The 26341-nt window shown below is 39.3% G+C and overlaps 1 protein-coding gene across 7 annotated transcripts in view; it reads right to left on the minus strand.

Annotated features, from left to right (window-relative positions):
* PTPRM (protein tyrosine phosphatase receptor type M) overlaps nucleotides 1-26341 on the minus strand; it is a 438108-nt gene that overhangs the window by 5587 nt on the left and 406180 nt on the right. For all 7 annotated transcript variants that reach the window (XM_071417369.1, XM_071417357.1, XM_071417352.1 and 4 more), the window contains 8 exons: nucleotides 16736-16852; nucleotides 12279-12433; nucleotides 11164-11299; nucleotides 10428-10577; nucleotides 9785-9958; nucleotides 6912-7043; nucleotides 3744-3869; nucleotides 1798-1961 (listed from right to left, as the gene is read on the minus strand). In XM_071417369.1, coding sequence (XP_071273470.1) covers nucleotides 1798-1961; nucleotides 3744-3869; nucleotides 6912-7043; nucleotides 9785-9958; nucleotides 10428-10577; nucleotides 11164-11299; nucleotides 12279-12433; nucleotides 16736-16852 — 1154 coding nt within the window. The remainder of the gene's footprint in view (nucleotides 1-1797; nucleotides 1962-3743; nucleotides 3870-6911; nucleotides 7044-9784; nucleotides 9959-10427; nucleotides 10578-11163; nucleotides 11300-12278; nucleotides 12434-16735; nucleotides 16853-26341) is intronic.

Below are 26341 nucleotides of genomic sequence, written 5' to 3' on the forward strand. Positions count from 1 at the left end.
ACAAAGAGGATGCTAAAATAAGGATAAAGTACTTTTAGTTTCAGTTCAACACTGCTTTGCATTGTAAACACACATGGCTGCAACGAGCATCAGGCCTGGAAATACCACAGAGAAAGCGAATCTTTAAGCTCTTTAATTCCAGATTCTGGTGCTTTCCTGCTGGACACAAAGGCATTTTGGAGGAACTGCAAAAGCACCAGAAGTCCCATTTGGGGGAGTCCTGGTGGCTGCACTTGGTATGGCACTGGGTGGTGCTGCCATGTCCCCCTGGCTGGTTATCTCAGCTCCTGGCAGCAGGAAGAGGGGCTGGCTGCCTGGCAAGGACTGCTTCTAAAGGCAGATGTATTCCCCCTCCGCCCACAGTTATCAGAGGATGAGAACCCGAAGCGAATTGCTAACAAAGAAGCCAGGCACATATGTTCATATACATGATCAAATACAGTATTTAATAATACTTTATCCCTGGTTATTTTTAATCTTCAAGAGAATCTCTTTCTTTCTGGAAGCCCCATTATTTCTACACTTATTCTAATCAGAATCTTTAGGCTGTGCTTCACTGAAAATAATAAACCTTAATAATTACCAGAGTGCAGACTAGTTAGGTAGCAGGTCTTTCAAACAAGCTTTGCAAATGGTTGATTTTCAAAGGAAGATACAACGTCGCACATCTGTCACATCCAGGCACTATGAAAAGAATGCTCTCTGCTGCCAAAACAGTGCCTGATATTGTGGGACTGTTTGAGAATTTTAATTAAAATAAAGTCATTTAAAAGGATTATATTAGAGCTTTTTCTTTCTTTACTGCCTGGAAGTGACGCATGTGTGATGTTGTACAACTATTTAATATCATCAGCCACCTCAGAGATAACAGTAATTTGCACTTCAAAAGGGTCTTTTCAGCTAAAGATCTCAAAACATTAATTAATCACACTGCACAATGCTCCTTTGATGAAAGTATTATTATCCCCATACTACAGATGGGGAAACTGAAGAGCAATGACTTGTTCAAGGTCAGTGATAGTGGGAATCATTAATATACTCTTAAATTTTCCTCCATCATTCTGACACAGGGTCCCAACTTCTGAACATGGTTTTCCTGTTTGCAGGTCCCTTCTCTATCATGGCAACATCTTTAAACAGATGTTTAGAAGAAGATGAATACAACTTCAACTGCTGAAGACTCAGCCCCAAAAGATCAGCTACTTCTGAGGGCAAAAGCACGTACAAGTATTAAACTGTACCAAAAGAAGGATGGTGGCAGAGTGAATGAGAGTCTGCATGAGTGGAGCACAAAGTCAGAGGAGGACAAAAAAATATACCATTATTAGAGAAAGGTAAGGCAATTACAGGATCATCGTAACTGGTCTATCACACCACTTTTACTCCTGTGCTTTATGCCTGGAAAATGAATCACCCCTCCAAAACTACTTATTTCTATCGTCCTTATCTGCAGAAATAAAAGGTACATTGCTCTGAAGGCACATTTCTGATTTACTGTGAATAAGTATGCAACTTTCCCATTTGCAAGAGTCACTGGACATTTTTATGTAAAATAGAGTTAACTCGAACCCATCATCTTTTCATAGGGCTTTAACAAAGGACAGATGGGGAAACTCATGAATCTGCATTAAAATGACACAATTCCTCTTGCATTCGAAGCTTTTAAATGAGCAGTTGTATTATTTATTCAGCCCCAGATTAGATAGATGCCTCTTCACCTCGTTACAAATCTTTTAAAGACTGGCACAAATTCTGTGACAGTATTCCCTTATCCCTCTCTTCTGTTTCCATACTTACAAGCAATGCACAACCGTGCGTCCCTCTCCCCCGTTGTACTCCTCCTGCCACTTGTCCACCTGACGGATGAGCTTCAAGAAGGAGCGCTTGGAAACAGGAGTGTCCCTGTACATGGGCCACCCCAGGAACTGGAACTGCTGCACCATCCGATAGCCGTCCTGGGGCTGCAGGGATCCGGACAAAAGCAGGAAAAGTAACAGTATTTGTCTGGCACGAAATTCAGGTATTTGCATCAGGAAGGGAACTTGTTCAAGCAGATGATTGCTGACAAACTGCTAATGTAATTTCAACTGCCCTTGAGGATTGATGACTTTTAATTTTCAATGGAGTTGTTAGAACAAGAGTTTTTAAACAGACTGTTACACGATAGGCTAAAATATAGCAATAGTACAGCTGCACAATCAAGCAAATAATTAATAAGATAGGAGGAACTTGGTAGGAAAGACAGCTGTAACATAACTTCAATTATATACTGTTTTCATATATAAGCTTCAGTGTTTTTAAGAATGTTTATGTGTTTCTGTCCCTTTTTTACAAGAAAGGTCAAACCCTCTCAAGATATTTTGAAGCAGGAAACATTAAGAAAACCAAATTGAACCCTCAGATGTTTCTGGCTTATAAAAAATATCTAACTACATTTTATTTTATTGTGTTCTACTGCAGCAGTCAGAACCCCTCTGGTGAAGCATTACTGAACAGTTGCTTTATGGTGATTTAAAATAAAAAAGGAGCACAGAACAAGTGATAGTGGCAGAAAACTACAGTCCTTTGAAAAGGGCATGATAAACATGCACATGAAAACTGGTTTTGTAGTCTAGAGTTTGCCACTTCTGTGCAAAGTGAGGGCATTTTAGTGCCACTCCTAAAATGAACAACACACAGAAACGCTGACATTATATTTTATTCTGTAGAGTAAGAGTTAATAGAGAGGATGTAAGATTAACACGATATGGGAATAAACAAAACTGGATGTGGCATTAGATGTGCTCTCCAATTGGTTTTGTGTGCTTTATGTCAGTCTGGAGTCTACTGATTTCCTGTCCAGTTTCTTTCAGCTGATGGCTCCTCTTCCCAAAGCAGCCAGACCCAGTGCTTGCTGAAGGTCACAGCCTGCTGGAGGCTGTGTTTTTTATATTGCCGCATTTACTGCAAATGCCAGGCCTTCACAGTATTAAGGAAGTATTTGAAGCTTTACAATCTGCTTCCCTGTTTGGATATTAACATGTTTTTGGTGTCCTTCCCTGTCCAGCGAGCTAACAGCTCCCAGGGAAGTTCTTGATTTTTTTTCTGAAGGGAGCGCTGCTTATTCCTAACTACAGCTTTTTGGTGGCTGATATGAGTCCATTGCAAAGGCTCCCTGGATGGGAACAGATACCCGGTCTGTGGTGGAATCTTTTTTCCACTCAGCTTGAAAGACATGCCTTGTTTAGCCTTCTGTCAACTTTATGGGAGCATAAAAGCTGGATACAAGAACAACTTGCTTGCCCTTCTGAAGTGGTTACATATGTTATGAAGTGTGGTTATTGGGAGAGGATCTTCACTAAGAGGCTGGGATTGCTATTGAAAAACATAACTAACATAAACTGGTGCACAGCTTTCTTCACATAACACAGGATACAAATATACAAGATGGCTAATTTCAAACTATTGAAAACAGCACTGATTTCAGCATTTTTTGGCTATCATACAATCTGAATGCTGCATTTATTTCATTTGCATTTAACACACTTGAGATATGTATTAAATTTTTTCTTTTACTTTTATTATACATAGAAGTCTTTTTTATCCTCTGTAATTGTGCTGTGACTCAGTATTGCGCCATTGCTTTCAAATAAATATGCTGAAAAATGAAAATGGTTCTATGTGAGTTTAGCTTTCATTTTTATGATTTGAGTAGACTCAACTCATCTACTGAGACAAAATTGTTTTGCAAATAAGATCCTTACCCTGGCTGCATTATAAATTCGGAATATACGGCTGATGATGTCTTCTTCTAAGTCAGCCGATACAAACTCCACCTGAATAGGACCGTGCCGGTGGACTCCATTTTCTGGCCAGTACTGAGGACAGAGCTATAGGAGACCATGGACAAAAAAGAACACAGTTAATCACCTTGGATTTCAAGCTGCCTCAATATGCTCATCTGTATTTGAATTTGTCATACATGTACTACTGGAATTCTTGCACAGTATCTTTATAAAACACACGATGCACCAAATTTGGTTTTGAGCACTCTGCTTTCATAATGCCTTTCCATGTACCTAACATGCTGGTTCTTGCTGCTGTACTTTCAGTGTCTGGTGCCTGGAGTAAAACACTTCTGACACTCAGCATTACTTCTACAATATATTATCACAAGACAGGGAGAGGCTGACAAATATTGCCATATCTTGGAGACAGCAGAGGCTAAAGACCAGAGGCCTGGGACCTCCAACTGCCCTGAATAGCTGCTAATAATTCAAACTGCATGTGATTTATGCTAGGAAAGGTATATAAATTCTCAAAACTCAGGACTTGCACGTTTTTCACCTGGACCGATAATATTAGCATTGCTTTAAACTTTCAATAATTGCTTAATTTCATCTTATTAGTGACACCTGAAAATATTAATTATGCTTTCTTCAGTTCTCAGAAAAAATTACTTCTAGGTATCTAAAGATCACAAAGTAAAATTACTATTATCTTGCATGGTTTTAGTGTCTAATAATATAACAATGGCTTAATCCATGAACCAATTACCATCTGTATTAATACTTTAAAGATTGAATCAACGCTTTGCAAGAAGGTTTTTGAAGCTAGAATCTGCCTATTTTTTTTTCATAAAAATCTTAATGATTTTTTTTTTTTTGCCAGGGATATTTAGAGCAGTTTGAGCATGTAGCTTTTGTAAGCATTCACCAAAATGAAATATGAAATCATGAAATTTGGTTTGCTTGCAGAAGCATTGATGTCATATTTGGAACTTTTTATTTCAATCAGTAAAACAGCTGTGGTCTTCATTCTGCTGCATTGCTGTTGGTGATCCAGAGCTGAGCTGACAAATCACATTTACTCCAGATGTTGTTTTGCATTTCTTACAATACTTAGTCCTCAACAAAGCTGTTTAGAGATGACTACATTTTAGGAAAACATAATCATTTACTACACCAGTTAAAAAAGAAAACAGGGTCTGATTTGCAGGGTATCACTTTAACAAGTTAAACTCAGAAATTTTGAGTAGGAAAATATATTTTCATTTTTTTAACCCTCCGTATGATGTGGTCTGCTGAGACAACTGCTTTCCAAATATTGTCTAAATCTTACACGAATTTTTATTATGAAATATGCTGGTGTACAGGATAGCAAAATGTAATGCATTTGCGGTTGCAAATGCCAGTGCTCAGATCATTTAACATGTGCACAGTTTAGTACACATCTTTCAAATACATAGGAATACAGTTCTATCAGATCTCTGAAAAATGCTTAAATGATAATAAGCAGAGCAGTTTGCTGGGGCTGTTTTAGGAAGCTATGATTTTCAAGTTCTAAAGAAACCAAAAGCATTTAAGTCTGCACATTTTGCATGCAAGTGATGCTAGCGACTCTCTTCAAGTCAGAGCCACTGTGAAGGGTTGAATTTCATTTCCCAATAGAGCACAACAATCCACATAAATGGTAATATCTAAACAGAACTGTAAACACTTCATATATACATAAATAATAATCATAACAGTAATTATTAATAAATCTGAGTGCAATGTGTGTTTTTAATAAGCTTTGCCCTCTCTCCACTTCTGTTTGCTCTGAGGGTTTTGAGATTTATTCCTAATGAAAAGATTGTTACTCACATTAAGAGGTAAAAGGTTTAACATGCTGCAGAGGCAGGTGCATTAACTGCATATCCCAATAGCTTTAAAATCCTGTGAGGCTAATACAGGCTTGGAATAGCATGCCCTATTGTAAATTCAAAACACAGCCAACAAATTAAAAAACACTCTGTTCAGCAGTCCCTAACAGTCTGTCTCCCTTGAGTCTTTCCTTATTCACTCAGAAAATAATCTTAGATTCATGAATAAAAGTTTTTGTCTTTCATTTCTGTTTTTCCTCCCTTTAGACAGCACAGGGCTAAGAATCAGAAATTCAGTCTTTAAAACAGTGTGTGGAATTCCTACATGTTCCTTTGGAAGACCAAAAGGAAGATCAGTATCTTTTAAAAACATGTTAAAAAGAAGAGGAAATGTTTTTTTAAGTATATGCAATAATGAACAAAGCTAAAAAGATTCTGATCATTAAATGACCTGCAGTCTGCTCTAAAAATTCACAATTGCTCTTAACAATTAATTAACAAATATTTACATATTAACAATCCAGATTACCACCATATTATTCCAGCAGAGGGCTGGTGCAGTTTGTTGGAACTAAGGAAATTTTATCTTTGTAAGAACTTGGAATTGTGCAGTTGTGAGCCAGGCTCTGGGACACTAAGTGATTAATCCTAGTGATTAAATTGCCAACCAGTAGGTTCAGTTTTCCAATTTTCTGAACAACATGTTCCGCATGTGCAACTCTTTTGTAAGGTAATTACATTCCCCTACACGTTTCGTTGCCCTCTTTTCCAAAGGATGCTTAGTCTCCAATCTTTAGCTCCTCTCTCCTAGTTTAGTTCCTATCTCCTTGCTAATGACATCATTTTGTGCAACACTCAACACAGATTTTCACACTGGGAACACCTATTCCCTGCTAAGGAGACCAAGGTCACTGACCTGTTTCAGGCAGGCTAATGAATAGCTGTTGGCTTCTGTTACAATTTTGGCCACTATAGCATGTTTCAGACTTGAGTCAGAATTCTACAACATTAATTTTTGGGTTTTAGCAGCCCTTCCCAAAACACGTTCTCTTAAAATAAATAACAGGTGCATGCATTTATGTCTGTGTGTACTAACATTCTGGAGGAGAAGCTGCTGATGGTCTGATTTATTCCTCTTCCCCTATGAGTATCTGCAAGCTACAAATCAATGTTTTAGTGTGTAAGTGTTTAATGTTGTTTTAAAAACAACTAATTACATCCTAAAGCTGTTCTGTAATGCTGAGGCACTAGCACTCCTCTTTTAAATGAAGCATTTTTCTGGACTTACTTGTGCAGGATCCACATCATTCAACATAACTACTGAAGTGCAGTGATAATCTAGGACCAGTCTCCAGAAATCTTTGACAGTATTTGGTAAGGGATGCTGCGTAACTATAAAAGCTGATGGTTGCTTGTAGCTCTGCAAAGAAGTAACAAGATGATGAGAAGAATGGCAAGAGAGAAAAATCCATTTAGCAGAATGTCAGTCATAGCCCCAAAACTTCAGGACTGAAAGCATTATTTCTATTTTCTGTATAATTAATATATTGTTTTCAGCTCTTTCCTGAGATCTTATATGCTTCAAAGTTAATAAACTGCATTTGGGAAGGATATAACTTCTGCAAATGTTACATTTTTGAAGTATATTTCATGCCACAGGCATGGAGTAAAATCATCAGAGGCTTTTGCTTCCAATGTAACTCCTACAAGATTCTGAGCAACGGGTTTGTTTTGAGCTGTTAATGGACAGATTAATCTTGGCTGTTTGCATTTAGCTCTAAATTTGAATGATGCCTGTGAAAGGAAATATCTAGTTATTCTTCAGAAATATTGTTGAAATTCTGGTCTATCTGACAGCAGTGAAGATACCCAGGGGACAAATTTCAGTGCTCTTTGTTTCTTTTAGTACCAGAGTATGTCATTGACTGAGCTGTTTGCTGGAACTTTTCCACTGTGGATCTCAAACCAGCATTTTCACTTACATCCTCCTGAGTGTTGAAAGCTACTGTGGCCATACTGGGGCAATTTTTGGGAGGGGGTGCCACTGCCTTCATTAAGGAGGGCAGGGAAGTCTCTACATGCCTTGAACTGAACCATTTGCACCACAACAGAGATCCAATCAGATCAGCTACCGCAGGCAAGTGGTTGGATTCCTGGGGCTGTCCTGTGCAAGGCCAGGATTTCGACTTTGGTGGCTTTGACTTTGGCAGGTGCCAAGAGGATAGTGCCAGACTCCTCTTGGTGGTGCCCAGTGAAAGGACAAGAAGCAATGGCCATAAGCTAAAACACAAGAAGTTCCAGCCTGAAGGAGAGGAAGAATTTATTTACACGGAAGTGTCAGAGCTGCCCAGGGAGGTCATGGAGTCTCCCTCTCTGGAGACATTCAACACCCACCTGGACACGTTCCCGTGTCACCTGCTCAGGGTGACCCTGCTTGGCAGGAGGGGTCAGACCACAGGATCTCCAGAGGTCTCTTCCAACCCTAGCAATTATGGGATTTAGTGATCCTTACAAGAGTCCCTTCCAACTCATGATATTCTGTGATCATTCTTTCACAGAAAGTCACTGAGGAGACCACAGAAAATGATTCCACTGTGTTTTGGGTACAGATGCAGACATGCAAAACTTTGGTTCTTTGTTTCAGCACATGGCAACCAGCAGGTACTGATGCTGCTCCTACATTAGGCATTTGCTTTCTATCCTTCTGGTCCTGCCTTGCTGGAAGTTTCATGCAGATGAGAGGATGTCCAAAGGGGTCTCCATGATTCACTCAATTAGGATTCTCAGAAGGTTTTTTGGGAAAACTACTGTCAAACTCATTCTGATACTGAATAAAGAAAACTATGTTTGCTACCCCTTTTTCTTGAAGTGAGCTCTGAAAGGCTTACATGAGGTGATTCAACAACACCTCAATGGATTCAAGTGGACAGGGGGAAACACTTCATCCTGCTTGCTGGAGATTGAGTGTTTAGAGACAAATGTCTGCTCTTGTCCATCAGTGCAGGGATGCTGCAGAAGCATGCTTCAGGTGGAAAGCAACCCACATCACCTCCTCCCTGGAGCCTTTTGCCCAGACACAGATCTGCATGTAGCCCGTTGTTTCAATAGTGAAGAAGGGAAGCATCTTCAAAGCAAGTATTAAGTAATGCTCTTTCTGAGAATTACTTAATTCGTGGAACAAAACAGTACTGAAGTCTCCAGGAAAGAAGACAATGTAATGGCACAATCACAGACCGTAAATTAAGGCAGCTCTGTTCTAACATGAAATGTCATTGACCTACTGTGAGAAGCTAGACAAGTCAATTACACTTCTGTTCTCAGTTTCTCTACATAGATAAACACAAAGATACATTTTCACAGGAGTGTTTTGAACTTCAGCTTATTTTAGGAAAAGGCTTTGAGAACTTGGAAGGAAAGAAATAAAAAAAACTGCAATAAACTGTTATTACCCTAGCTTCACTTTTTAAAAAGGCCATTTACAATGTGTTCCTTCCTTACTAACCTCTTTTTTCTTGTTGTTTATGTGTTTGACAACAGTAATGATTATAGCTGTAAATTGTCAAAAATAGGCTATAAATATCTACAGACTGTAAAAGCAGTTTAAGTGTCTTTTTAGTGTTACTCTATTACAAGGATTAGAATTGCCATAGATGCATTTGGGGAAAAACTCCACACACACATGAAGAGGAACCATTCATTCAAGCAGAAATAAACAGGAAGGCTGAAGTAATGGCTTGTGTACTATCTTGTGTTGACAGACAATTATTTTTTTTGTTAATTACTGTTTAAATTATAAACAAAGGGAACTGAAATATTGCTGCAAACCTTATTATTCTATTTAACTGCCTGTATCTCTTAATAGGTAACTCTTTTTTCTGGCCAGATGGTTAAAAATTCAAGCACTAGGGAGAAATCCAGACACATTCAATTTATCAAAACTCCCTGAATTGCTCTCTGAGCATGGCTTTGGAACCTTGGCTGTGACATAACATATGTGTGATCCTAAATGTACTTGGGAGTTTAAAGATTTTGTGCCACGCTTCTGGGAAACAAAACAAGCCAGAAGGTTTTCCTTCTTAGGCTGACTCCATTTTCTAGCATGGCTCAGTTTGGAGGGCTGCTTATTGCCTTTTTATTATTAATGATGTGGCGCAGACTTACATCCATCAGTGCAGCATTGATGTAGTTACTGCTTTCCCCATCTATTGTGATGAGGAAAGGCAGGCATCTGTCTGGAGGCAGCACATCCATGCAGCGATTCTTCTCGTGGTTTCGCGGCAAAAGCGCGATGCTGCAATCCTCAACGCGCAGCGTCGGAGTCACCATATTTAAAGTCTTTCAAGGAGAGTAAACAATGCAACGGAAAAATTAACACAGCACTGAAAGCAACCCAAAATATTTAAGAATAGATCAGCTCAGCATTCAGCTTCAGCGGGAATCAATATGCAGAGAAATGAAAACACATCACAGTCAGCAGGCTTTGGAAGCAGAGAAATCCTGGGAGCATACGATTATGGAAAATAACCTCACAGACAGCTGTGGAGTAGCCTGCCTTCCGGAGAAAGGACAGCAGAAGGATTGACATACTCCCCTCGAGTAAAATGAATATTTTACTACTACCCCACTGCATTATTTTATGATTCAGCATTACTCAGTAGAGATGAGTGACATGTTATTTTTCCCTTTTTTTGCCATCTTTCCCTCGTAGACCTGTTACAAAATTCATATGTCTATAAAAACTTAAGCAGAAGTCTTTACTATAGCTAAACTCTACAGCTTCTAGGCAATGTAAGGCACTACTTACCCTAAATTCCTCTTTGATCTGGCTTGAGTTTGTTTGAGGATCTAGTTTATTCATTTCATAGTAAGCAGACCTAACTTGAGAAGCTGGAATAGTTGTGTCCCCACAAAGACAGGCTTCCAGGATAGCATCATGGATGAATACATACTGTTCCTGGTTAAGCAATTAAAATAGATAGTTACTGCCATGGGATGCATAGACCATTAGTATTTTGGTAAATAAAACATAGCAACTAATATGGTTGCTACTTCACTCTTCAGTTTACCAGCACTGAAGCAAGACCAGAAGTAACAACCACAGTTTAAAAAACTTTATCCCACTCATTAGAAAATGAATATATAAAGATTGGCTTAAACTAACTACAAATAGTTAGAGAAGTGCAGTAACACTCTGTAACAAAACTCAGAATGTTTCTGGTTTGCTCATTCCTCTGGGTGGTTCTGTAGGTGCTATTGTGAAACTAAACCTCAAGAAGATGTACTCCAGAATGAATCCTTCCCAGAGAGGAAACATTCCCCATTTGCCCCATTTTTAAGAAACATTGTGAACCTTCAGTGAAGCATAACGCTGCACTTGTTTGGGAAAGGGTTCTTCAGGTTTGTGCAGAGATTATTTTCTGCATGTGACTGAGTAAAATGCTTTCTGGAGAGTGCCAACTAGAAAGCTGTATCTTTATGGGCTAGAAGGGCTAAAAAAGAATTTTTTCTTGCAGAGCAGTATTCCAGTAGATGAGCAATACCTCGGTCTGCACCATGTTAACTCTGCGGGATCGAAGCTCTCTCACGCAGTTGTAGATGTCTACGACGCCCTCTCGTTCTGCCATATCTAGCATGATGTCAATGACAATGAAGCATCCCGTTCTGCCAGCACCAGCACTGAAGGAGAAGAAGAGCACAGTTAATGTGTAGCAGTGTATTGGAAATGTAAAGGGTGTAAGGGTTCATCTCACAGGTGCTTGATCAATTGGATGATTACTGAAATTGAGCCGGGCACTTGCAGAACTTCAGACTCAGCTTTTTTACTCTCATTTATATATTCTATATATGTTTTTTATATATGTCATATATGTATTCTTGTTTAAAGTTATTGGTTGAGTAGACCTCTGTTCTGGATTGTCAAGCAAATTGTATTTATTTACCATCTGTATGGAAGTTGTCTTCTGTTAAGTGGGCAGTCTTCCTCATCTCTTCCACAACTGGGGAGAAATCTGCTGATAACAGGCTATTGAATGTCACTGCATGACTGATAAGAACTATAGCATCCCATTGTGAGATGCTCCGCCCAGAGGGGAGAGACAAGCATTCTATCCAGATATAATGTGAAGATTCTGGAACACCAGCACTGCTTTTCTCCACTGGATTTCCCAGAAGACCCTGGATCGTCAGAGGAAGACTACACCTTTTTTCTACAGGATCCCTGCTCCAACAGAACCACACCTGACACTCCAGGAGGACTGCAGCCACAATTCAAATTGGACTGCTACCAAGACCCTGACCAACAGGGTGTCAGGTTGTTGTTGTGTTGTGACTCTGTCAGTGTTGTTTTAGTTTACTGTATTGTTTATCTTTTAATTTTTTTCCCTATTAAAGAACTGTTATTCCCTGCTCCCATACTTTTTGCCTGAGAGCCCCTTAATTTAAAATTTATAGCAACTTGGAAAAGGCGGGGGGAGGGGATTTACATTTTCCATTTCAGGGGAGGCTCCTGCCTTCCTTAGCAAACACCTGTCCTTTGAAACCAAGAAAACCTCCAGTGGCTTCAGCAGCCTGTGTGGGGAATGCACAGTAAAGGAGAAGCAAAAGCAGGTCTTGAGTTTAATGCAAACCACAGCAGAGAGGTTTCTGTTTTACCTACCTGCAGTGAACAACCAGAGGCCCAGCATTGGGTGGACTCTTGGATTTGACCTGCCGTACAAATCCCAGCAGGCCTGTGGCATGGTATGGGACACCGTGGTCTGGCCAGCCCGTGAAGTGGAACTGACGTATCTCCCGAATCTCGTGAGCCCCTCTCTGTTGAAGACACAAGGGTTGAAATCTTCAAAAGCCTGAGCCTTGCTGAAAAGCACCCCTACAAACACAATCTGTACAGACTGCTGGAGAGCTTCCACATAGCAGGAGAGCAAGCTCAAAGGTTAGGTATTAACAGGTTTCAAAAACTTCCAACAAAATTAAGTAAGTAAGCACTAGATTGGTCAGAAACTTTTAGTAACAAGAGAAATGCTCATCTCTATATTTAAGTACTAGGCTGCTTTGCAAACTGTGGCCTTCAGATGCGTGCCATGATCACAGAACAGGTCAGCAGCAAGGCTGAACACAGAGCACTGATGACCTTTTTTTCCCTACTGTCCTCCACAGGGGTTTTGCTGCTGACTTCAGGGCACTACAGCTTCAGCATAATTTTCATTTGTCCCCTTCATTGGTCTGAAAGAAAAATCTGAATAATAGGAAACCTTTTTGCACCTTCAATCATAGGGGCTGTGTTTGTAGCCCTCCACATGCTCACTGTTCAGGTGATTTGCCACAGTCTACAAGGACATGGATGTAGTGAGACAAGTATGAATGAGAAGCTGATTGTGTAAGTAATTTCCCATGTGACTTTGGGTAGCAGTCTGGATACCAGAAGAGTGTACGCTAAGTTTTATTTTCTTACTGCTTGTATTTTCCCTTCCCCATCTCAAAATGCAGCTGCCAGTATTTTATTCTCATTAGAAATCCACAAACTGGAGGCCATCATACATAGCTCATAAACAAATAGCAAAATTATGGCATATCATGTCTAGGCTGGACTAAATGTCAAAAATATTAGTAACTGGTAGTTTACAGCTTTTCTACTTCAAAATGTATTTCCTGTCTTGAGCCAGTTGGCACATAAAAGATTTTATTCTCTTTGAATAATAAGTAATATAAGCTTCCTAATTTATTGCTATTATGCATTAGTCTGGGATTTTCAGTGGTGGAGAAATTTTGGACATTCCAGTGCTACAGGACTAGAGAGGACTTTTAGTGTATGTTGGAGCCTTTGATGCTCTGACAGCTCAGCTGGGGGGTCTGTGGAGACAGGGCATCTGCTCAGAGGAATATCTCAACTCCCCTGAAAATAGACACAAAAACACAGGCAAGGGAGAGGATTAAGAGCATATGAGGCAGTGGTGAGGACTGAAGAGATCACACCCTTTAAACAGAAATGACCTTATATCCTAAAAACCAATTTTAAAACATAATGAAATCCAGGAATAGACAAAACAACTTGCATTTTAAGACAGTCTAGCAAACACATTTGAATACAATTTGGTCCCTGCTCTCTGGGGATTTTAGAGTGTGTTAGTGCATCTCTTCTACTGTAAGCAAGGCCTTCAACTCTGCAAATAGCTCTGCTTAGGTGAAGGTAGTGCCTCAAACACTTTTATATTGCTTGCAACAACTGCCCATGACCCCCAAAGAAACAAAGATCCCACAGAAAAAAGCAATGCCATGACTATACAAGCTGAGGACTGAAGTGAGTATCCCATACAAATTCTTCATGCAGTATACAGCTGAGATTTTCAAACAATTTACAAAAAACCAAACTGCCCCTCCAAAGCAATGTGCCTGGCTGCTACACTGATCATGTTATGTCCTGTACATCCTCTGCCTTAGTTGTGAACAGGCTGTCTGTCAGGCTGACTGAATTTTTGTCTGTCATTTTTAACAGATACTTAGGAAAGGTTTTGCATATAGGATACTTTTATAATGAGTTTTCTTATTATATCTACAAAGGAATGATTTTTATATCTAGCTTTCCTGCTGGTTACTAAACCCAAAATAGCACACAACTGCATGAATCATAAAAGCATATGCTCATCTGGGAAAGACTACAGAGCTGAAACAAACAGAAAATGATGTACACTGCTAAACCTAGGATGTTAAAAAATTCTACAAAAACTTATTCTGCTGCTGTATTTTACTATTCATGTATGACTTATTCATCTGCATTAACTGTTGTGCTGTAAAGGAACTGCTCCAAAGGAACTGCTTGTTCACACAATGCAAAGCATATCTAGGAAACAGTCTTCAAAATCAGACTGCACTTTTGGCTTCAATTCTCTCAGCATTATCCCCCTACTACTCAATATCCATCAAAAAAACCCCAACAAAACTGAAGTATGTGATCAATTTATCTTCAAGCAAATCAACTTCTAAATTGCACTTAATGAGCAGATGCTCATCAACAAACAGAAAGGACAGTCAGAAGGGACTAAAGGTCTTGGAGAATTTGATTCCTCTGATTTTCTGAACATCTATGAAGAACCTGAGGCTGCAATTAGATCTTCCTTACCCCCCCTCCTCATCTGCCAGTTTTCTTAACTCCACCCTTGCAGCTCATAATCATTCAGGACTTCACATGTTGTCCCCAGAAGTCACCCTGACACAGGGGGTTAGGCCACCTAAGACACAGAACTCTGCAATTTTTTCCTGTTGAATTACTGAAGCTGCTGTTTTAGTGAAATCTGCAAGTCCTTTGGAATGGAGGCTCCAGTGTTAAGTGTTACAAACCACCTTTCTATTAGCATTATCTGCATGTTTGGTTAGGGTGCTCTCTGTCTCATCATGCACCTTGACTTAGGGAAGGTGAAAAGTACCAATCTCAGTACATCAAAAATATAAACCTGAGAGAATTATGGTGAAAGAAATGTACAGACTTGATGTTCCAGTAACATTGGAGGAGTTAAAAAATATGGAAAATAGAGTAAAAACAAATGTACTTTACTCAAGCTACAGTGACACTGCTTTTAGAGGCTTACTGAAAAACTACCAACTATTAAAAAGCAGTGTCTAAATGAAATCTTTTCAGATGGAGATTTTTAAAAAGAAATAAAATGTTTAGTGCCTTTTATCTCTATCTGTTCTAATGCACTTATTCAAGACAGTTTGGTTATGTTCAACTGTAAAATCCTCTAGGTCTTTTCTTCAGTCCCAGTTAAGAAGCGAAAAGCTAACATCAAAGCATGAGCTTAAAATTTGCAGAATAGAAATCAACCAGTGCTTCATCTACTTCAAAGTGTAGCCAACGTTTCTCATCTGTTTATTAAAAATACCTAAATGCAAGGAAACAACAGGCTTGAGTGAATTCAGTCTACAATATGTATAGTGGTAAACATGATACAATATTTCAATTCATTCAAACCACGTAATTCTATTATCATTACCCTCAGGTTGCTGTCTTAAAAAGAGAAGCATATTTAAGTATTAGATTGAAGAATAAAACAGGAAAAAACCCTAATTCCTTTGTTACTCTGGACGTATGTACAGAAACCTTGTGGGTAGTCATTTTGGCAATTTCAGGTACCTGGGTGCAGGATTCTTTGATGCTGAATATTATGTTCTTCAAACCCATAAATGAATACTATTTCATCATTAGACAGAGCCAATAAATCATGGGTACTGCGACTAAATCAAAATAAGCTTTCTAAGCTAATTAGTTGAAAATCTACTCATGGTGATGGAGCATTACTTTGGTATGCTATTAGGAATATCTAGTCTTACCAAGGAGGCTCTTTCTTTGGTGTTCTGCAACTCAAATGGGTCCTGATACATACAATTAAAACCTTTCTGTTCTTTAATGAATTCTGAATGAAACTGCTGAGTTGACACAAAATGCATGGTACACTTCACCACTGACTGACCCTGCCTGTTCCCACTTTCAGTGAGTGCCTTATTTGTTATTTCTATGTTTTCCATATATTGCAGCCGGGGAGCTGCAAGTTCTACAGGCTACAAAGCATCAGACAAATGCGTGGCATTACTCTAACAAACAGTAATACAACACACAGGCTGGAACTCTCCATGTAAGGATGGATTCCTGTGAAAAGGGAAATTGCCTTGAGAAGAACAGTAATTTGTTACAGCTCTGTCTCTGCAGACCAGGCACACCCCGGCCCAACAGAAAACTGTATTCTCCACCACAGACTTCTGAATAATGCCGCATGCGGCCTCTGGTACAGACAGAAAATGATTGTGGGGAATGTAAGATGGGAAAGCAGCACAAATCTGTTTTTCAATTGATTGCTGGGAGGGAGGCTTCGATTTCTCCTAGGCAAGGAACATCACTTTTTCTAACTCAGGCAGGGGCCAACAGTGATGAAAAGCACAGCACAGCTGCTGCATTTGAAGAAGAAAAACACAGATTACCATAAGAGGGCGGTAGTAGTTTACCCAAAAAACCTATAAACCCAGGATGTCAGTCAAAAGATTTAACTTTCCCTTGTTGAATCTGCATGTAAGTTACTTTGACAGATACCAATGTATTTAAGAAAACTGAATTTGGAAACTTACCTTTTCTACAGCAAATGTTCGAATCACGTATTCAGCCAGCAGCTCTGTTTCTATTAGGGTAACTTTAATGTCTTTATATATCTCCGTGTCATCTGGCCAGTATTTGCAGCATTTGACCTTTAAAAGATACAAAAGAAATTAAGGTTCATTTATTTTAGAAGGTTCATACAGAATTCATTTTGCATTCTCTGCAATGATTTCTGATTTAAAGTGCAATCGTGCACAGAACAGTCACATTTTCTGCACCTGTAAATGTTTGAGGGACATTGCCTCTTCTCTTCTTAAGACAGCTTTCCAAGTTTCACATGAGCTTTGTGTTGTGCTTAGTGAAGTAAGGCAAATTTGTTTGGAGCACAAAGGATATTTATGCCCTGTCCAGTTCAGCTGTAGTAACTGTTCATTTCCTGTGCTTTCCAAAGCAGAGTGTGCCCAGAGGGACAAATACCACCAGAAGTTTTTTCCCCAACCTCTACTTGTTGATTTGTCTCAAAAAAACCCTTCTACCTTCTAAAATAAAAGTGTTTTGCAGACAGGAAGGAGACCTCATGGCAGTTCAGAGCTTCCTCACGAGGGGAAGAGGGGGGACAGGCATTGATCTCTTTTCTGGGCTGACCAGTGAGGGACCAAGGGAATGGCCTGAATCTGTGTCAGAGGAGGCTTGGGTTGGGTATCAGGAAAAGGTTCTTCACCCAGAGGGTGGCTGGGCTCTGGAACAGGCTCCCCAGAAAAGTCACAGCACCAAGCCTGACAGAGTTCAAGAAGCATTTGGACAATGCTTTCAGGCACAGGAGTGTTCCTGGGGATGGTGCTGTGCAGGGCCAGGAGCTGGACTTCGATGATCCTTGTGGATTCCTTCTAAATCAAAATATTTATTGTATGATTCTCTATTTTTAGAAAAGCACCTGTTTTCTCAGATTAACTTTCCAAAGGAACTGATGAGAGGTCAAATAGCAAAACTCAGTGCTTGAAGTCAAGAGCTGAGGTTTATGCCCAGGCTTTAACTATTATAACTCTACATAGCTTAAATACTAATTTACAGGTAACGCCAAACATTATGGGTAGGATTCATCTCACTTAGCTCAACCTGAACTGTTACTTTTAAAACTGGGTGGTTTGAGGATTGTATTTGATGATGTAGACAGCTGACTGACTTAAGAATTTTCTCCTCCTTCCCATTTGTGTGGACAAAGTGGTGGGCTGGGAAGCTAACACATTACTTACATCTCTCTTTTACTCTGCTTTATCATGGTAATAGCTCTGCTATCACCACTGCATCTGGCCATCATCCAGTAGTGCAGTACGTGCTAGGAGTGGTATCTGTTATACATCTGCTGCATGGAACAGCTTCTCTCTTTCTCCCACCAAAGGGAAAATTTAAAATTATCTTTTAATACATGTAAATCTAGTTTACCTAAATATGCACTTCAATGAGTCAGGTAAAAAACTTGAGCACTCTAAATATTCAATGGAAAACTGATAGAAAAAAAAATTAAACTTCACAACTGGTAAGAGTATTTCTCAGACCTATCTTCAAGCAAAAATATTTGGATTACTACCATGTTTAATCCTGAGCAAAAGGTAAAACAGATGAATGTGTGTGTAAGCATACACTGAAAAATGTAATGCAGGATTCAAATGATTTATTTATACAAACCCCACGTTCAGTATAGAAAGGATTATGCAGAGAGTCAAACCCTGGCCTGTAAAGAAGAAGAAAATACATTTTCTTAGGCATTTGTTTCCAGATTGTCACTGATAATTGTGTGCAATCCTTCTTTACTGTCTGGATAGATGGGAGGTCTTGCCACATCACAGTAATGACACTGATTGATAAAGTAAAAAGTTTGTCCAGGCAGGGTCAGTTGTTCTGGCCCTTTTTCTGGCTCATTAGCATCATAAAATTTAAATCTGAATAGAATTGAGTTGAAGGGCTGGCAAAACACGGTCCCACATCAGGATCCTCTTCAGAGAAAACGAGTAGCCTGGTCAGAAGCCCTGGCTCCCAGCCACAAAATTATACAAGCATCCTAACAGCTTGTTCCTGCTTATGCAGCTGATGGAAAGCTCCTAGAGCAGAGCTGAAGTTCAGGTAGCTTTATTAGGTTTTTATTTCTTTTTCTGTGCTTGCCTTCAGACCTAGTAACCTCAATAGTATTGGCTAAAAAGAATTCTTTATAGTCTTCACATTTAATCTGGTATTAAGGGTGGTTTCAGGACAACTGGCAACACCAGAGTTCCCTTCCATGGTGAGAGGCTTGGAGCTGGGACCCTGGACAGTGCTTGGCGCTCCTGTAACAGGGCAAGGCTGGCAAGACTGCTCTCCCCACCATGCTCCAGAGCCAGAAAGCTGACAGGGTGCCAGAGAGGAGAAGGATTCCACCAGCCAAGGACCAAGCAGAGGGCCATTCCCAGGACCCCTAACAACAGGATCTCTGAAAAATGTGTGTTCGTCTCCACAACTTATCTATCCACTGTCAGCAATGAACAAACATTTCAAAAGCATTATACATTGCTGCAAGCAGTATAGTAGTTACTGCTGCTATCTATTATTGCATCTACTTGATATTTATCCAGATCTTATTTTGTTCAGATGTATTTCCAAAGATCCTCTCATAGAAGCTAAGTGAAAGACATTGAATGCTCATTGTTTTGTCTGTGTTGTTAAAATAATCCAGAGAATTCACACTGTTCAAATCCCTCAGGCCAGCAAACTGACCCTTTTATAGTCATTGCCAGAAACTCTTTGAAACAGGGTTTTCCCACCTATGGCTAAGATGACTTTTTGACTCTTCATGAAGAGTTAGACAATTCACACTGCCTCTGGGCTGCAGCAACACATTGACAACCCCTTCTCTGGAGCTGATTCCCTTTTCCTGCCTGTTCACACATCCCTTCCATAGGTGGAACCCGAACCGCATGGAGAGGGCCACTGCAGGCAGGGAGGGAGCAGCTGCAGCCGTGATCCCAGGCACAGCACTGCCCATCAGCACCTCTCTTTGCTGCTAACTTTAGCCATGTTTCTTTCTGATGGGCGCCTGCCATCCTTGAAGCAGCTCTAGTTTAGCAAAATAAACAATTGCAGGGAAGGGAAGCAACCTTGGCTGAATTAAATTGCTCTTTCCTTGAAGGAAAACATACCTGCTTCTAACTTGGTAAGTCCAGATTGTCTGGATTATGACTAAGAACCAGGGACAATTCGGAAAGACCAATTTAGAAGAGCACAGTCCCCGTGTTCTTATGCCTCAACTGCTGGATTTGATTCCACTCTTTTTTAAACCTTATTTAAGATGATACAGTGGAATAATTAGGGAAGCACTGGGAGATGTTGCACAGAAGTTATAGCCTTTTGTGCCTCATGCAGCTTGGGCCCACCAGGGATTTCTTAGTCTGCTGCAAAGGGGATTTTGGGCACGGAGCAGACTGGAGCTGAGCAGAAGGATCCATGACAACACAATTTCCTGAAAACTCTCCCAAGTGGAATAGGGGCTGTGAAAGCCATGGGAACCGTGCCAGAATTCAGTCAGAGCCACAGACCAACTGATGATTCACTCTCTAACAGAGGAAAAAAGACCCAAGCACAACTTTATTTTAATTCAGGCTTTTCTCCTACTTTTGGCTCTTGTTCTGCAATGCTCTGCACGTGCTGAGCTCTGGACCTGAGAACTCCATGGACTCTGGGTGAACCAAAAGTCAAGAAAATGCTTAAATATCCACCTCCCATCTCCTCTAGGGCCACCCAAATAAATGCAAAGGTGTCTTAAAGACAGAAGTAGATTAACTAGTGTAAATCAAAATCACATTTATAAATGCTTATTGGATCAGGGCCCTTATTTGTACAAGAAAAGACAATTGCAACAAAATAGAATATGGTTTTACTCATTAAATATGAGAAACACTGCTGGTAGCATATGTTCAATTTTTCTTTTTAGCACAGCTTTAGCTACCATAACTTGACGAATCTCTTTTCCATTTTATAAACATTTGGTACGTGTTTTACAAAAAAGCCTTACTAGCAGAAGGTTTAACTAAATAATTGATACATGATTCCAGAACTGAATATTAAATGCACTAGATCTTTTTTTTTCCACACCGTTGCTACCATAACAGTAAGTATCATCCACAAAACAGAAAACATAATTTTGAAATCTCATCTGAGCAGAATTATAATTGAGAGTTTGTTCACATACACCCCACATTTATATCCTACCAACATGCCAAAAAATACAGATGTTCATCACAAGATGAGATAAAAGGATGATTGCCAGACACATAATGAAAATGCTCTGGTTTAATCTATTCATCCCAAGGTACACTGTCCAATTGTTTCAAACATGTTTATTTTGCTAATAATTTTAGAAATTTGGAGAAGAGAATTACCTACTTCCACTGTCTAGTTCCATCCCCCTGTAAAATAGTCTAACGTGTGAAACTCAGAATTAAAAATGAAGGTGGAAAGTTGTTGTTGCTAGTTCTAAATATAACAAATATTGTAGGCTGTGGATGGCTAATGAACACAAATTGTGACTTCCAAAGCTGTATATTTAACCATTTGGCAATGTGACACATGTAGCTAAAGGCAGTAGGAAAGTCAGGACAGTAATTCATTTAACTAGAATGTTGGAATAGGAGCAATATTACAGACTTAATATGTGAGCTGGGTGTGAAATACACTTTGCAGTCCATACAGAACAGTTTAAGTAACACTGATTATTCAAAGTTTCCAATTGCCTTTGATTCTGAAATATTCTTAGCAAAGGGGTGATATATATATATAACTGACTATGCCCTGCATGGATTGTCATTAGTGAAGAGCACTATTATACATTCTAATCTAAAATTAATCCTGAACTAAGTAATGACGATAAGTCAGACATAAATTTTGAAGTAAAACCTCTTGGCTATAAAATGAAACAGCCAACCATGCTCACTGGCAAAATTTTTAACAGATTTTACAGATGTAGCTCGGATAACAGGTACTTTTATTTGGCTGACTTGAACTAAAAGTACATCCAATAATTGAAAGTATTTTTATTTAAATACTTTTCAAACAAAAAATGTATTACGATATAAGAATAATTTATGTGTTATAAAACAACCTTTGACAGGAGATAAAACCCAGTCTTCCTTTTTTTCATTTTCTTTTGTTTGCTTTTGAGCAAGTCTGTTATTAGTTTTATACTTCATTCTACAGTTTTCTAAAAGAGGTGTGGAAGACTATTGAGAAATACAGTATTTGAGATACTGTTTGGCACCATCAGATGAATGGGTCTCTGTGAAGTCAGCCAGAAGTCTTTATGCTGTTCACAGCTGCCAGGGTGGGGAGAGATGTCTCCATGAATTTTACTAGCTCAGTCTAACTTCTTCTTGGGATGACTCAGAGCTGACATTGTTCTTCACCTTCTGCTGCCCTGGGCTGCCCCAACAGTGCAGCCCTAAGTTGCCTGGTGGGTGCACTCTCATTCAGCTTCTGCCCAGAAGAGCTGGCTTTCTGGAGACGCCCAGCAGCAGCCATAAACAAATGCTTTCCCCACGTGACCGAATGAGTGTGACCCTTTGTTCTTAAGACTCAGTATTCTGTTAGCATACCATCAATCTGGCAGAGTGGGTTAGATGAAATTACGGTGACAGGCCCAACCCATGGTGTGGCCTTCTTTTGACCATAAAGAAGATTTGGTCTAGAAGAGCAGCTTTAGGGTAAGATAACCCAAGGTAAAGCTGTTCCAGTGTTCCTTCCTCCACTGTTAATACCAACAGAGAAATATGGATTATCTCTGTTTCATAGCTTATGTTTAGGCAATTTTGTGCATCTCAGTAGAGCCCTGGAGAAAAAAAGCTGAGCACAGAACACATGAGAAGGGTGGTCCCATGCCAAGATGAAGGATGGTTAGCTAGAGCTCCTCAAAGCCTGTGTTAATTCCTGACACAACTGTGAAATCATGGGCCTGCTTCTCAGATCCTGTGTTTCCAAGGACCTGATGTGTCTGCATTGAGCCTGTGCTCTGAGCCATGCTTCCATTCCAAGATCAAAATGATGCCATTAGCTGGGTACAGAGCACCACCTACTTAGTGGATTGCCTTCTGGCTCTAAAGCCTGATCATCTGATGTTAGCTTAGACACCTCTACATGGTACTCTACTGGGTAAAGTAAAACTGTGTCAGTGCCTCCAGGATACTTCTCCTTTCACAGAGAGATTGAGAGATAATTTCAAAAGACTGCTGAGGTGAGGAGATTTGCAGTTATGAAGCCATTTTGCTAGCCCTGACATTTCAAGTAAGAACCTGAAGCCCTCCCTCTTAGCAAACTGCACCTAAAGTTGCATCCTACACCTTGGTGGCACTTCAGTTAGTCCAACAAAGGCGTCAGTGCATTTGTGTATCCTTAAACCTCTTTTGTTTGTTTCTCTAAGTGAGTTATCTCAATGGGATTAGTAAGCATTAAGATATTAATCTGTGTTGATTAACATTCTTTGAAACATAGCTTTTACTGGAGATAAGAACAGAACAAAACACTGAGAGCTGAACCCATGACTGCTGTGCATGACATGGGACAGTGCTGAATGCCTCTAGCTTGATGATCTGTTTCATGATGCTAACACTGCTAACCTGGGCAGATGTTTTTTAGACAAATGCACAGAGTCCTTCCTTCTCTTTCCTGGAGGACAACAAATTAAATTTTCCCTAAGGGCTCCTCCCCTACTATGTATAATGCAGTAATGTAAACCTACTATTTCTGGTTAAAAATCTAGAAAGATGAAATCTGTTTTGATGTCTAGAAGGGTTCACTGACTTGAAAGATTAACAATAGTTTTAAATTTTGATTGGTTTTCTGTTTTTCTCATTGATATTCTGTAAAACTATAAACTGTCCTCTACCCAATAAGAGATACTGGAATTACACTGAAACCAAAAGTATAGCAACAGAATATAATACCTTGTGCTGATGTACCATAAGTACCAGTCCCATTTTTGGAGGGTAAACAAGAATAGGAAAAAAAAATTCAATGGACAGGGAAGGACACTATTTATATATTTAAGAAGTTGGGACTAGAATTATCTTGAGGAAGCAAATAAATTCATATAACCTTTCCCCTCTTATTTATAAAATGTGATTTCTTTCTTTCATTAGAAAAGTTGAAATGAAACCTTAGTCACCAGTATGCATACAAACTCTTTGGCACACCTCCTAAGGAGCATTAATACCAGTATCCTGAATTAATTTCAGTGTAGGCAATTTGGCTTATTACATTTAGAGGGAGTTTCAATTAGACAGAGTGTTCTTCCATTTATACTAAATACAAATGTGCTGTTTGTGAGACATGCTCAAGAGTCACTGTGTTTCACCTCTGCAAGATCACAATATTGGGTGATCTGAATCTAAAATACAATTTGAGTTTACCTTTGTTTATTAGAAGCATCTTCTTCATGGAAGATTCTCAAAAACTTGTAAAATGTATAAGTACAAACTTTGCAATAGCTTTGTGATAAAAAAGTCCGTTATCATTCTAAGCATAGGTGCTAAGTCCATTGGAAGTTTCACAGTTTTTTGTTGCTGAAATTTCCAATGAAGATTTTGTTGTTTTTTTTTTTTCCCCCCCTACTGTTTCCAGTAAGAAATCTTTGGACAGGGTTTTATTTAGCAGTTTTTCTTGGATGTATAATCTCTGTCAATAACACAAATTATCAAGTAGATCTAAGAAGATCTGGTTCGTCATAAAGACTTTTGGGCTTTATTTGTTAAAGAAACATATTTGAATCTGTTTAAGAAATTTGTCTTGAATGCTGACCAGTGCTGCACATCCTGAGAACCCAAAGACAGGAACATAAACTTGCTTAGGGCTGTGATCATACAAGCTATCCTAGGAAGAACAGGCTTTCCTAGATGTCCTTTTCTGACACCATTTATCTTACAAGTAATGCTTTTTATAGCAAGCCAGGAGCAAGGAGGTATTCCCTCTGTCAGAAGACTCTTGTATGGATCTCCTTGCTGTCATGTGGAACTCTTTAATCATGAAAATTCAAAATTATCCCCATTTTTGCAGAGAAGTGCCACATACATAACATGTCAAGCACAGGTCCAGGAAAACAAGCCAAAGAAAAGTTAAACCACCACTGTATTCTTCCTTTTCCCCTATGCAAAAACAGCCTTTCTGGCTCCTGGGAAGGAAATGTCACCTGGGAAGAGTGTGAAATGACTATTAGGAAAGTACACCACTCCTGAGGGGTAAGATGGCAGGGAAAGGCAGTTTGGGCAGCACAAAGGTGTGAGCACAGGCACAGGGGCTGTTTACCAGGTCGTGGCTGACCTTCATTCACCTTGTGTCACATCCATTCTGTTGTAGTCAACCTTGCTTCCCTTCACAAAAAGGGTCTTTTGTGTGCTTATTAACACTGCTAGCACTGGCTGTTTTCTAATTCCGAGTAATAATTGAGAAACTCTAATTACTGTAATTACTACGCTCCTGGGGTGAGGTTTTATTTTTTATAATTATTTATAGTGATTTTGTTTGTGAATACTTTGTTCCATTACAAGCATAATAGACAATCGTAAGTCCTTGCAGTGCATTTATTTATAACCACCTCCACTGAATTTTGCAGCATTTTGAATTTTTCAGCATTTATTAATCAGTTATTACTAAACTTCTTCTGCCTAAAGCAAGAAAGCAACTACTGATAAATTGCAAATAATGTGACATGCCAAGTTTGATTATGCCAGTTAAGTACTAGTACCAACCCAACAAGAGCAAAGATGGAGGTGTGACAGCTAGATGGCACAATTGAATATATTCTAAATCTTCCCACCATGCCTCTTCAAGGAAGACAGAAATGTTTCAGTGCGTGTAAACACTAAAACAAAATCAAGAACCATCTGAGATTTTGGCTGGTACATAAACACCTTGATCCCATTCCCAGTGATTTTCTGGGTCTTTGGGAGTTTGCCCTCCAGAGTGGTCTCTTGGAGTAAGCAAGATGTTCTTCTGTGTCTACTTTATGATCATGCCGTGTGATAATAACATCATCACACTGCTGGATAAAAATTTTTGCTTCTTACAGAATAATCCACCAGATTATGCTAAATCTCTTAGGTAAAGATGCTCCCTAAAATGACACTATCTTCAGTTCCTCTACCACTTACAGACATGAGCACATAGGCCACTTGCATTAATATAATCCAGAATACATTACTTTGAAACAGCTTGTTGTCACACTGATGTAACTATATGAGTCTTGATTCTTGTTTATGCTTTTTATCCATTAGTGTGTGGCTTGGAAAATTCTGATTCTTGGATCATTACCATTAATTACTTGCCATTTTCTTTTTGTGAACTTCATTGTGAGTGGAAAGTTGTTGATCCCAGCAGAAAGAAGACAGAGACCTTTTTTCAAGGTTGCTTCAAGGGCTGCTTATTTGTTTAGGTTTTTTTTGGTAAAAGTTGTTGTCAACCTAGGCGAAGCTTAACAAGCACCACTTCATGATCCTTTATCAAAGAACTATTCATACAACTCAGCAATGCTTTTTCTAAATGACTGTGAGACCTCATTTTTATTTTTAATAAACAGTCACATTCTAATGAGGTCTTCATAAAACTGACTAAATATGTTTAGAAAT

Source organism: Agelaius tricolor, unplaced genomic scaffold, assembly GCF_023055355.1.
Source record: "Agelaius tricolor isolate 1412-34295 unplaced genomic scaffold, bAgeTri1.0.p SCAF_2, whole genome shotgun sequence".
Taxonomy (NCBI): Eukaryota; Metazoa; Chordata; class Aves; order Passeriformes; family Icteridae; genus Agelaius; species Agelaius tricolor.